General features: G+C 38.4%; 1 protein-coding gene across 3 annotated transcripts in view; it reads right to left on the bottom strand.

Annotated features, from left to right (window-relative positions):
• PHKA1 (phosphorylase kinase regulatory subunit alpha 1) overlaps window positions 1-12,118 on the bottom strand; it is a 131,974-nt gene that overhangs the window by 75,271 nt on the left and 44,585 nt on the right. For all 3 annotated transcript variants that reach the window (XM_060086309.1, XM_060086310.1, XM_060086311.1), the window contains 4 exons: window positions 10,795-10,890; window positions 9,370-9,477; window positions 7,832-7,910; window positions 1,591-1,725 (listed from right to left, as the gene is read on the bottom strand). In XM_060086309.1, the coding sequence (XP_059942292.1) occupies window positions 1,591-1,725; window positions 7,832-7,910; window positions 9,370-9,477; window positions 10,795-10,890 (418 nt within the window). The remainder of the gene's footprint in view (window positions 1-1,590; window positions 1,726-7,831; window positions 7,911-9,369; window positions 9,478-10,794; window positions 10,891-12,118) is intronic.

Here is a 12,118-nt window from a genome sequence, read left to right as displayed (position 1 = left end):
TGATAATTTCTATGTGTTTATATTTTAGTTTTCCATTTTTTTGGTAAAATTTCTTTAGGAACTTCCAACTTTGCACTTAATTTAAAAAGAAAAGGGATTTTCTACATTATAGCTAGAATGGAAGAGTGGGGGAAATCCATATATTCCTAAAGCCAGATGCAATGTTAATAGCTCTGGGAGTTCAGGTCCTGCTGGCATAAAATGTGGGTGCCAGGAAAGATAAAGAACAGTCAGCTCTGACCGTTGGTCCTTCCCTCCTTGGTTGATTCCCTCTCAATTTAGACCTACATAACTGCCACAGAAATTGAGTGTTCGGAGTAGGTGTTAGTAAAAAGGGATGGAGGCTGGTTTTGAGCTGGACAAAATTTGGCTTGGCTTTAATTACTAACAGACCACTCTTGGTGAAGAAAAAAAGTACACACACACACAACTAGGGTTTGTAAGTGGCAATCTACTATGTAAGGTACATTCTTTATTTATAAATTTACTTTGTGGCTTGATTTAAGATTGTATTAATTTCCCATTGGTGCTATAACAAAGTAACATAAACTTAGTAGCTTAAAACAGCATACACTTATACTCTTACAGTTCTGGAGATCAGAAGTCCAAAATGAGCCTTATGGCTACTATGACGTAAAATAAAAATCAAGGTGTCAAGCAGGGCTGGTTGCTTTTGGAGGCTCCAGGGGAGAATCTGTTTCTTGACTCTTCCAGCTTCTAGAGGATAAGCCTAACAGCCTTATCACTCTGATCACTTGCTTCTGTCATCACATCTCTTACTTCTATAGTCTGATCTCCCTCTGGGTATCTCTTATAAGGAGACTTATGATTACACTTAGGGCCCACCTGAATAATCCAAAATAATCCTCCCCACCAATCTCAATCTCCTTAACCTAATCACACCCACAAAATCCCTTTTGCCTTAAATGGTAATGTTCACAGGTTCCAGGGATTAGGGGCTGAATATCTTTTGGGGCCACTATTCAGCCTTCCACAAGGGTGGTTTAGAAATTTTGCACATCCTTTTTTTAAACAATGTAGTAATTTGTTTAATGTGAAATTTGTAGTAACTTGCATAAATTTTTAACTTGTAGTAATTTGTTTAATGTGTCTATCACCAAATTTAATATATAAATTGAATAAAAAATAAGTACTAATTAAAAATAAGTATTAGATTAAGAAATGGAATTTTAAAATATTGTCAACTAATTCATTACATGACAAAGTATAAAGAATTAAAAACAAGTTCCTTGGCTATTAATGTATACAAAGTTAGCATTTTTCAAAATGGAAATATAGGTCCCAAGAAAGGGGAGAAGAACAAGTTGGTTAAGCACACACTTGGAATGAAGATACAGTGTTGCCTGATAACAGTCATGCCCTCTGTACCAAAGAGTTCATAAAACACACTGAAAATTATCAAGCCTGCTCAGGATATATAGGGTTAGAAACTTAGATTCCAGAGACCCTAAATTCCTTTTCAGATGCAGTTTAATAAAGCAATACAAGATCAAGAAAAAAATAAAAAGGAAGGAAACCAGCCTGTATCAAATAATGCTTTGATTCTAGCAAGCTGGCCAATCTCCTTACCTAGGCTGGAATAAATGTGGCTGAGAATACAAGCTGGTTGTACTCTGATGGGGTGCACCTCAGCAATGGTCTCCACATCAATTCCCTTGTCCTTCAAAATGGCCTTGATTTCTTCTGTCTCAGCTAGAATGGAAACTATAGGAAAGAAAGAAGATGAGGTCAACAGAAAATTTTATTTCAACAGGAACCTAAAGATCTCTCGAGCCACACAATATTTTTTTGAAGGGAAAACAAAAGGAAGGTAGGGAAATTAACAGTTATTGTAGACTTGATGAAACAATCATCATGCTTGGTACATAATGATATTATCTAAATGGAAAAGGAAACAAGATTTCATGATTAGAATATTTAATTCTGTTTTTTTGTCTAAATACCTATGTGCTTCTAGAGAATGCCACACTCACTTATATCTGGGATTCTATGTTTAAATAGGAAAAAAAAGACCAGGGACAGCATTATGAGGATAATAAAGAACACCCTAATGGTACGAACTGCTCAAAGCTAGAGAACAGTAAGAGGCAAGGTAAATTCAGGATAAAGAATTGAGGTACCATATTTGAAACTCTGTGTAGTTGTTTTGGGGGATGGGGATAAGACTTCTCTAGACTCAGAGCCTGCCAAACCTGGACAGCTCCCTTTTCTTCCTCTCACACTCATGTCTCAGAAGTGGTAATCACACTCACAAGGGAGAAGTCCAGGCCACCTCACTGACTCTTCTGTTTATTCTCCCTCTGTGGGACTGATAACTTGTCTGGGGGCCAATAACCTGAATGGGGCCTCAGCTGGCTTAATGCTAAGCACCAGGGGCAAACATGCACCCTAACCCTGCTCCTCTAGTACTGCTAGATATGTTGAATTGGGTTTATGAGAAAACGAAGGTGCCATTTGGTTCATTCCAGCTTACAAGTATTGTATTTGTTGAGTTTTGGGGGCAAAAGCCTAGTTAACAAAGTGCTACTCTGCATTCCTTTGTCATTATCTTTTGTGTATTTTTCTATCTTGGGGACCTCATGGTGTTGTGCTGCTGTGGTCTGGGGCAGGATGTGCAGGGTATGGTGATTACAGAGTCCCCTGGACATAACACCATCTTGATTACTTCTAACTGAAAACAACAAAGATTCTCCAGGGAAAATATACAGAGGAAGAATAATAGTGGGCTGACAAAAGTCCAGGGAAACACATGTGGTCATCCATTCATTCATTAATAAACATTTACTAAGCACTTAAATGGTAAGGTACTATGCTAGGCACTAGGGATTTAGAGATGAATATGTTAGTCTCTCCCTCAAGGAGCTCATAGTGTAATGAAAGTGACACACACATAAACTGATTATAAAATAACCTGCTAAGGAAATAAATATATGCACAGAACATTGTGTGATCACCCAAGAGTGACACCTATCTAGTCTGGAGTTGGCAGGAGGAAGTTTCAGAAAAGGCTTCCTGATGTCTAAGCTGAATTTGAACGAATGAATAAGTTAGCCAGGAGAAAGAAGGGAATAGGAATGGGGAAAGCCATTTTAGGTAGAAGATCCAGAATGATCATAAAACATGAAAATGGAAAAGAATGTGGTTGTGTGTTTGTGTTTGTGTGTGTGTGTGTGTGTGTAAGAGATGGGGTGGGGACTACATACACTTCCATATTGCTGTAGCATGAAATACCTTGCACAGTGGAAAAAAGAACACACAAAAAACAAACAACCCCCCCACCAACCACTAACAAAATGAATCTGGAAAGGCAAATAGGGGTTAGATCATCATGGAGAGCATGTGTGTCACTTTAAGGAACTTGTATTTTACCCTTGGGTAATGATTTCCAAATTGCATTCTCCTGAGCCTCAGGGCTCTGCAGAAGGCAATGCAGTTGGTAGCAGGAGTAAAGGGGACTAAAGGAGAGGCAAATGAACAACACTCTGGGGTCCCAGGACTACTTTCAACCCCAACAACTCAGCTTTTTGTTTATGTTTTATCAAGTATGTAGAAAATGCTTATTTGGTACCACCTATGTGCTAGGTACTGCCATATGCTAGGGATACAAAGATAGACATGATCCTTGGAGAAAATGACATTGACATTGAGTCTTGCTAGAGGGCTGAATAGGAGTTATTCTGGTAAAAGTGAAGGTAAAACTAAGGGAGAAGCTGTTCCAGACAAAAGAAATAGCATAGACAAAGGCTCAAGGGCAACAGAGAACAAGGCAGATAGATCTAGGAATAATAAAACGTTCTTTATAGTAGGAGCATGGACTGTGAAGCGGCAGTGGTGAGAAATGACACTGAAGGCAGGGTCAGGGAGCAGATCATAAAGAGCCTTGTAAGCCATGTTAAGAAAGTTGGCAAAGGGAAGCCCCTGCAGAGTTGTAATCAGGGGAATAGCATATCCAGATCTCCGTCTTAAAAAGAACATATTCATGTTGATGATTAAAGAATAAGCTGATATACTGTAGTGGACCTACACTGAAGACAGGGGGACCACTTCAAAAGTTATTGTATTAATGCAAGGAAGAGATGCTGACTACTTAGATTAGGATCATGACATTGGTACTGGATAAACTAGATGGATTTCTGAATTATTTAGAAGGTAAAGAAATTGGGACTTGTTAACTGACTGAATGTAGGAGATGAGAGAGGGAGAGATACCGAGAATGATTCTTCATGTGTTTATTTGTGTAACTGAGAGAAAAGTGTGCCATTTACTGACATAGGCAAATAGGGAGAAAAGCAGGCACAGATGATGTAGAACTAGGAGAGTGCAGCTGATTAATTTTAGACATGTTGAGTTTAAAGTGAATGTGATATATTCAGGAGTCATTAGCATAGAAAGAGATGAGATGGGTCAAGGAGAATATATAGAAAAGAAGAGAAAAGGACCTAGAATATAACCTTGAGAAATTTCAACATATAAGATATGGGCAGATGATGAAAAGCCTGGGGACGGGAGTGAGGGGTTCTTGTCTCATGGCTTATATGTTCTCTATGGTATAGGAGGTGAGGTCATCTTCTGAGAGGGGAGAAGTTAGGAGGCAGGAAAAGGGAAAAGGTTAGGAATGGGAGGAGGCTGAGAGACAGTAACAACTATTCTGAATAATGAGAGCAGTGGGCTATGGACAAAACTCCCAGGAATACCAACAGTTAAGGGGCAAGGGGAAGAAGAGGGAGCCCAGAATGAGACAGAAAAGTACAAAACTTAGGTTGAAGGAGAGCCAAGGGAGTATGGTATCACAGAAGACATGCGAGTTAAGAGTTTCCAGAAATATAAACAACTAATGAAACAGAAAGATCCACTAAGAAGTGGACTGAAAAATATCTACCAAGTTTGGCAATAACTTAAGCAAAATCACTTTAAGAGGAATGATAAGCTAGTTGTAAAGGACTGCAGAATGAATGAAATGTAAAGAATTGGAAGTTTGGATGAGAAAAGAAGGATAGGATAACTAGAGGGAGATGAACATGTCAATGTATTGAAAATCAGAACCAACAGAGAAGAGTTTGAAGATAGGAAACAGTAGGTTTCTAGGTAGGCTAGGGAAGAGGATAGGATCAAGCATCAGAAGGAAGAGTTGGTGCTGAAGAGGAGAAAAAACAGCTTTTCTGAGACTCATGAAAAGGAGGCAAGGCTGGGTGAAGATATAAGTAAGACTGTGGTGGGGGGTTGGGAAATTGACAAAGATCAGAACATTAAGATTATCCAGCATAAAGTAGCAGGCCAAGAATGAGGCTGAAAACAAGCAGTGAGGTTGAAAACAGAGAAGGTGTGGAATAGTTGAGGAGAATGAAAATGCTGACTAACAATAAGAACAAGGACTAACAGGAGGCACTGCAGGCCTAGTTAAGTTGGAGACTGTGGATTTACAATGCTACCACTCTGCTCATTTGTGTGATTTTTTTTTTCTAGAAGATTTTAGCAGGCCAGGTATAGGATCAGAAAATATAGAGAGTAAAACTGATCTGGGGCTGTGATTTTTCTGGTGGGTGTAGCAGAAGTTTGGTGTGCTGGTAATTAAGAGATTTAGATGACCAACCGAAAGGTAGGGAAGGGTAGACTAGGAGAAAATAGACACAAGTGTAATGGGTGGGGGGGAAGAAAACTGAAATAATATGCAGCTATGACTGGTGATTGGGACTTTTGGGAATGGAATATCTGAGGTGAAACAGTTCTAAAGTTTCGTCCTAAAAGTGAGTGGAGTAGAGGCAGAGGGAAGGGTCACTAGGGTTCTAGATATCCAAGAATTTTGAGGCTAAAATATTAGATGGCACTTACTCTGATGCTGAAATCTAGTACTATGGTAGGAATTGGGGAAGAAGAGGAAGGCTATGAGCAAAGCCTCAAAGTCTCTAATGAATGAATGAGAGTAACCAGGAGACCAATATAGCCAGATGGCATAACCCTCAAAGGAGAACAAGCTTTCTCATGGGAGGGGAAGAGTAATGGTCTTTTATATAACATTCGCTATGTACAGGAATACCTCAGAGATGTTGCAGGTTTGGTTCCAGACCACTGCAGTAAAGCGAGTATCACGATAAAGCGAGTCACACAAATTTTTAGTTTCCCAGTGCATATAAAAGTTATGCTTATAGAAAACAAACTTATGGTTACCAAAAGGGAGAGCAAGGTGGCAGGGGGTAGATGAATTAGGAGTTTGGGATTAACATATACACACCACTATATATAAAATATTGATAGGTAAACAGCAAGGATCTACTGTATAGCACAAGGAACTATACTCAATATCTTGTAGTAACCTATAATGGAAAAGAATCTGAAAAAGAATATATATGTATATACACACACACACACACACACACACACACATACACACAACTGAATCACTTTGCTGTACACTTGAAACGAACACAACACTGTAAATTAACTATACCTCAATTAAAAAATAAATAAATGAAACCAAATGAAAATAGCTATGTTTACACTATACTTTAGTCTATTAAGTGTGCAACAGCATTGTATCCAAAAAAACAATGTAAATGCCTCAATTAAAAATACTTTATTATTAAAAAATGCTAACCATCATCTGAGCCTTCAATGAGTCATAGCAGTAACATCAAAGATTACTGATCACAGATTACTATAACAAATATAATAATAATAAAAAAGCTTGAAGTATTGCTAGAATTATAAAATGTGAGAGAGACACGAAGTAAGCAAATACTCTTGGAAAAATGGTGCCAATAGACTTGCTTGACACAAGGTTGCCACAGACCTTCAATTTGTAAAAAAACACAATATCTGCAAAGCACAATAAAGTGAAGCACAATAAAATGAAATATGCCTGTACATTGATAAGCAAAGACTACGTTTATGACTACCTTTATCCTACCCTACCACATAAGATGCCAAGTATAAGAAGGTTTATAAAATACTAAGGATTATTTTCTGTATAGAATCAACTCCAATGGAGGTTGGGGTTGAAATGGAGACATTTCAGAGGAGCTTCTCAGGAGGACCTAGTACCACATTGGATAATGTTTCTGGGGAGTCAAAAATCATCTGGAGTTTTCTACCCTAGGAGAGTAGCATAATAGTGATGTCATTGAGAGAGTTAAGGAAGGTGGCAAGATTTGCTTTTCTTGGGAGAGGTAAAAGAATAGGACGGAGACAAAAAAAGGTCAGTTTTGCATTTGAAGTATAAGTGATGAAAATGTTGTGTATATATATTGGGACTAGACTTCTTAAAATGTTTATACAGCTTAGCCCAGTGTTTTGCATAGAGTAGATAACCTCAAAATTTAAGTTGATTGCTAGGAACAAAAAATAAAGATTTGGAGTACTCTCTAAAGAGGTAGTAGTTGGAGCCATGGAAGCAAACTTATTATGGAGCAGGCAGCCCTAGCAAACACATGCAGGGTGTAAATACAGAAATACAAGAGTATAAGACTAAGTACACAACCATTAGGAGGATATGAGAAGAAAGAAATAGTAGCAGAAAAAGCACAGAAGGAATGCTCAGAACAAAAGCAGAAATAATCAGAAGGCTATAATATCATCATGGTGAAAAGGAAAGAGTTTCCAGAAATAAGAAGTATTAAGAGAATCAGATAACATCCTTTGTTAAGCATTTGTTCATGATTAAGATTAACAGAAATCTTGAAACCAAACAGAGCCAAGTTTATACTATACATTTTGAAGCCTAACAAAATACATCATAAATAATAAAGTCATCATTTACTGGCCCAAACCAGACCTTTAATGTAAAATTTCTGCTGCTGGGAATAAGAATACATACCTTGAACCACAACATCTGGCTTTGGTACAGTAGAAAACCTGCGATTCACAGGGTCAATTTCTCCAGGAGCTAAAAATCCCTAAAGAAAAACCATAAAAAGACAGATTATTATATCTCCAAAAAAGCTAATGTTTGAGGAGAAACAACATACCAGTGCCAAAACCCCGTACCATAACATGTGAAAGGCATGTATGGAAAGGAAACAAATACCTTTACTGTATGAAAATGTTTGAACTCCTGAATTCACATCCAAATTAATTTTATTTGGAGTTAACTTCTAGTGGCTGCCAAAAATTATTTTTTTTTGGAAATAGATGGGGTATAAAAGATAAACAGAAAGATTTCTAGTTATACCTCCCACTTTCTCTGGATGCACATGATTAGACAATCAGATCACAATGCTTGTAATCAATAATTTAAGTCATTAGTCCTGTTGCTTTCATATTTACTCATATGCTTGCTATGATTTCTGCTTAGCAGATATCTTTTGACTTGACTTGAGTTTCTGTCTTTGATGAAATGCGACGAACTCACCCACCTAGCTCTTAAGAATACCATTCATCTCCTCATTTTTTCATAGCATTAATTTATTCTAACTGAATGAGAAAGTCACCAGGTAAGGATTATTTTAAACAAATCATTCTGCCCATTATTGCTACATTTATAATAATGTCAACTAAAGATAAACTTTATGCTGTACACCTGAAACTCATAGTGATATGTCAATTACATCTCAATAAAACTGGGACAAACAAAACAAAACAAATAAAAACAGCTCCAGAAAGTAAACAGTTATACATAAACAGGTCGAAGAGTATGGCTCAGAAAGGAAAGCTAAGTCCCACCCTAGATCCTCTAGGAGCCTGGGTTATAGCTTACCTTATATAATAACCTATAATGAGGAAATAGATTTGTCAGTAAAACTGGAAAATTTTGAGAAAGGGAACCCTTCTTATGGTTCAAAATGTCACAAATAAGCTGACATAAAGTAAGAAATTCTCAAGTGCTTCATTAAGAGCTGTCTCAACAGAGTTTAATATAAGGAACATTTAAAGGGCCCCTTATCAACAAACAAACAAATAAAAAACTATGATGCTCCCAAACACTTGTCATGGTACCTAAAATTATCTTATCAGTTTATTTAATTAAAGAATGAAACATTATGTTGCTTGGAAAAGTTAGCACTTAAATCCATTATAAGTCATTACTATCCAAGCACAATTGCATTCGCAGTCACCAGACAGGCACTAGGGGGCGTTTTGAAAAGGAACTATCTAGGGTCTGATCCCAGAGCAACTTCAAGTACAGTACCAAGGTAGGAACCCCTGGGCAAGCATGACGGACATGGTTGCCAGGGGGAAAGATTTTTGCCAAGGATTGGTCATGTTCTCACTCTAAGAATCTGGAGGAAAATCTGTAATTAAGGCAGAATACAAAAGGCAAAAGATATATCCTTCAGATTTAATGAGCTACTCACAAATCTGATTGTTATGGTGACTAAAGCAGAAAAATGGAAGAGCCTTGAAGTTTCCCCTTACCTCTGCCATCAAGCTTCCTAAGATGTATAGAGACTGACCCCACATATGAGGCAGCTTGCCCATGGGGACTCGGTCCACAGTGTGAGGATTTTGATATTCTTCATCAACCTAAATAAATAAATAAATAAATAAAAAGAGATAAAGGAAAAGAATAGAAGGTTTAGGGCTTCCCTGATGGTGCAGTGGTTAAGAATCCGCCTACCAATGCAGGGGACACAGGTTTGAGACCTGGTCCAGGAAGATCCCACATGCCGCGGAGCAACTAAGCCCGTGTGCCACAACTACTGAGCCTGCACTCGAGAGCCAGTGAGCCACAACTACTGAGCCCATGTGCCGCAACTACTGAAACTCGTGCTCCTAGAGCCTGTGCTCCACAACAAGAGAAGCCACCGCAATGAGAAGCCTGCACACTGCAACGAAGAGTGGCCCCCGCTCACCACAACTACTAGAGAAAGCCCGTGCACAGCAATGAAGACCCAACACAGCCAAAAATCAATCAATCAATAAATTAATTAATTTTAAAAAAAGAATAGAAGGTTTAAAATACTAGACAACAAAAAGCCCGAGCCTGGATTGTGATTCATACTCTATAAAACAGTCACATATGCAATGCACTGAAAAGTCAAGCACTATGACTACAGTCTAGGGCAGTGCTCCTCTAACTGTACATGGATACACACCACCTGAGGATCTTGTCCAATGGCATATTCTTACTGAGTAGATGTGGGGGAAGGCCTGAAATCTGCATTTCTAACAAGCTCTCAGGTTATGCTGCTGATGTTGCTAGGAGCTTAGTCCACTCATCCCCACCAGCATGGAATATTGCATCTCTCCCCCGGCTAATGCTCTTTTGCAATGGAGAAGAGGAACAAGGGTAATCTCAACTGGCATTTTGAGAAAATGGAGACATACTTCATTTTCCAAGCCTGATCTACTCAATTAATCCCAGATGACTAGCCTCAAAGCAGAAAATATCAAATACTGAGAGTTCACACAGAACATCACTCTAGTTCGGCCTACTGATCTCCATATCATTCTCAACCTTAAAGTTTGATTTTTTAAAAAGTCAATCTCTGAACAACTTATTTTATTTTTTTAAATTGAGGTTTGGCTGACATATAGAAAAGGCCATACATATTTAACATATGCATCTTGATGAGTTTGAGGACAAATATACACCCGTGAAACTATCTCTGTAAGATTTGATCTTGCCCTCGTCTTGCCCAGCAACACTGCCATAACTGAGTCTGCTTTATAAATATACTTTCAAAGGAATAAAATCATATTTTAATTGTTCTATACCTAAAGAAAGACTTTAGAACATTAAAATCAGAAGATTAAAAATTATTTGACTCAAATAAGGCAGTCCTTTTGAGGTGCTGCTCCTCTTCTGCCAGCTCCATGTTATGGCACCGTCCAGCTTACCTTGTCAGGAGGAACACTGTACAGCTCCGGCAGAAGTGGGACTCCATTTTTACCTTTGATGAGGACTGCTTCAAGAGCCTCTCTGTATTCTTGAACCTGTAGAGAAAAGAAAAGGGGAACAAAGTTCATAGAGTTCCCTTTGGGGATCTAGGGGAAAGTTGTAGCCAAAGAAGGTCCTATTGCAAAGGGGTATATTCACCTAGTGAAAGGAGAGAAAGGGAAGTAGTATTTACTAAATGCTGATGGAGGCCAGATACTATGGTAGGAGTTTTGCATACTTTTAACGCAGTTAATTTTTTTAACATCTTTATTGGAGTATAATTGCTTTACAATGTTGTGTTAGTTTCTGTTGTATAACAAAGTGAATCAGCTACATGTATACATATATCCTCATATCCTCTCCCTCTTCCGTGTCCCTCCCACCCTCCCTATCACACCCCTCTAGGTGGTCACAAAGCACCGAGCTGATCTCCCTGTGCTATGTGGCTGCCTCCCACTAGCTATCTAGTTTACATTTGGTAGTGTATATATGTCAATGTCACTCTCTCACTTCATCCCAGCTTACCCTTCCCCCTCCCCACGTCCTCAAGTCCATTCTCTACGTCTGCATCTTTATTCCTGTTCTGCTGATGAATGCATTTAATTTTAATAACCATCCAGGTGTGTGTAATTAAAGCCTTTTTACAGGGAAATTAAGGCTCAAGGAGGTTATGAGCTTCTGAAAGATCATACAGCGAGTGCAAGGATGAGTCCAGATTTGAGCCCAAGTCAGCCTGCCTCCACGTACATGCTTCTACCCACCGTGTACTACACTGAGTAGAGCTTCTTGACTTTACATGTAATTGCTTTTAAAACTGTATTTTCCCTGTCAAATTAAGTTTCTATTATGATCAAGTTTACATTTTTTTGCTTAACAATTTGCTGTGGATTAGTAATAAATAAAAAGCAAAAAAAAACCCCACTATAATTTATGGTAGAAAAAATATATAGTCAGTTCTGTTATGATAGTTGTTTTGAAAACACAAATTTGTTCCAATGCATTTGATACATTACAGAACAATTTGAGCATAACATGAATTTCACATCTGCTTATGCACAATTTCAACCTGAGAAGGCACTCAGCTGAACTGAGTCGTGTAAGAATACACAACACACACACATGCACACACCTCAGAACCATGAACCACAACCCATCCACATGTGGTGTTACAACTTTCCATCCAATTTCAGATAACTCTCTTACCACTCCTGAGCTGCTCCCTTCTCATGGCCGACTTGGCTGCATGGCTCTGTGCCTTCCCTTCTATTTAATTTCCCCTTCTAT

Source organism: Mesoplodon densirostris, chromosome X, assembly GCF_025265405.1.
Source record: "Mesoplodon densirostris isolate mMesDen1 chromosome X, mMesDen1 primary haplotype, whole genome shotgun sequence".
NCBI lineage: Eukaryota > Metazoa > Chordata > Mammalia > Artiodactyla > Ziphiidae > Mesoplodon > Mesoplodon densirostris.
Note: the sequence above shows the minus strand (reverse complement) of the source record. Positions and strands in the feature narration are given on the sequence as shown.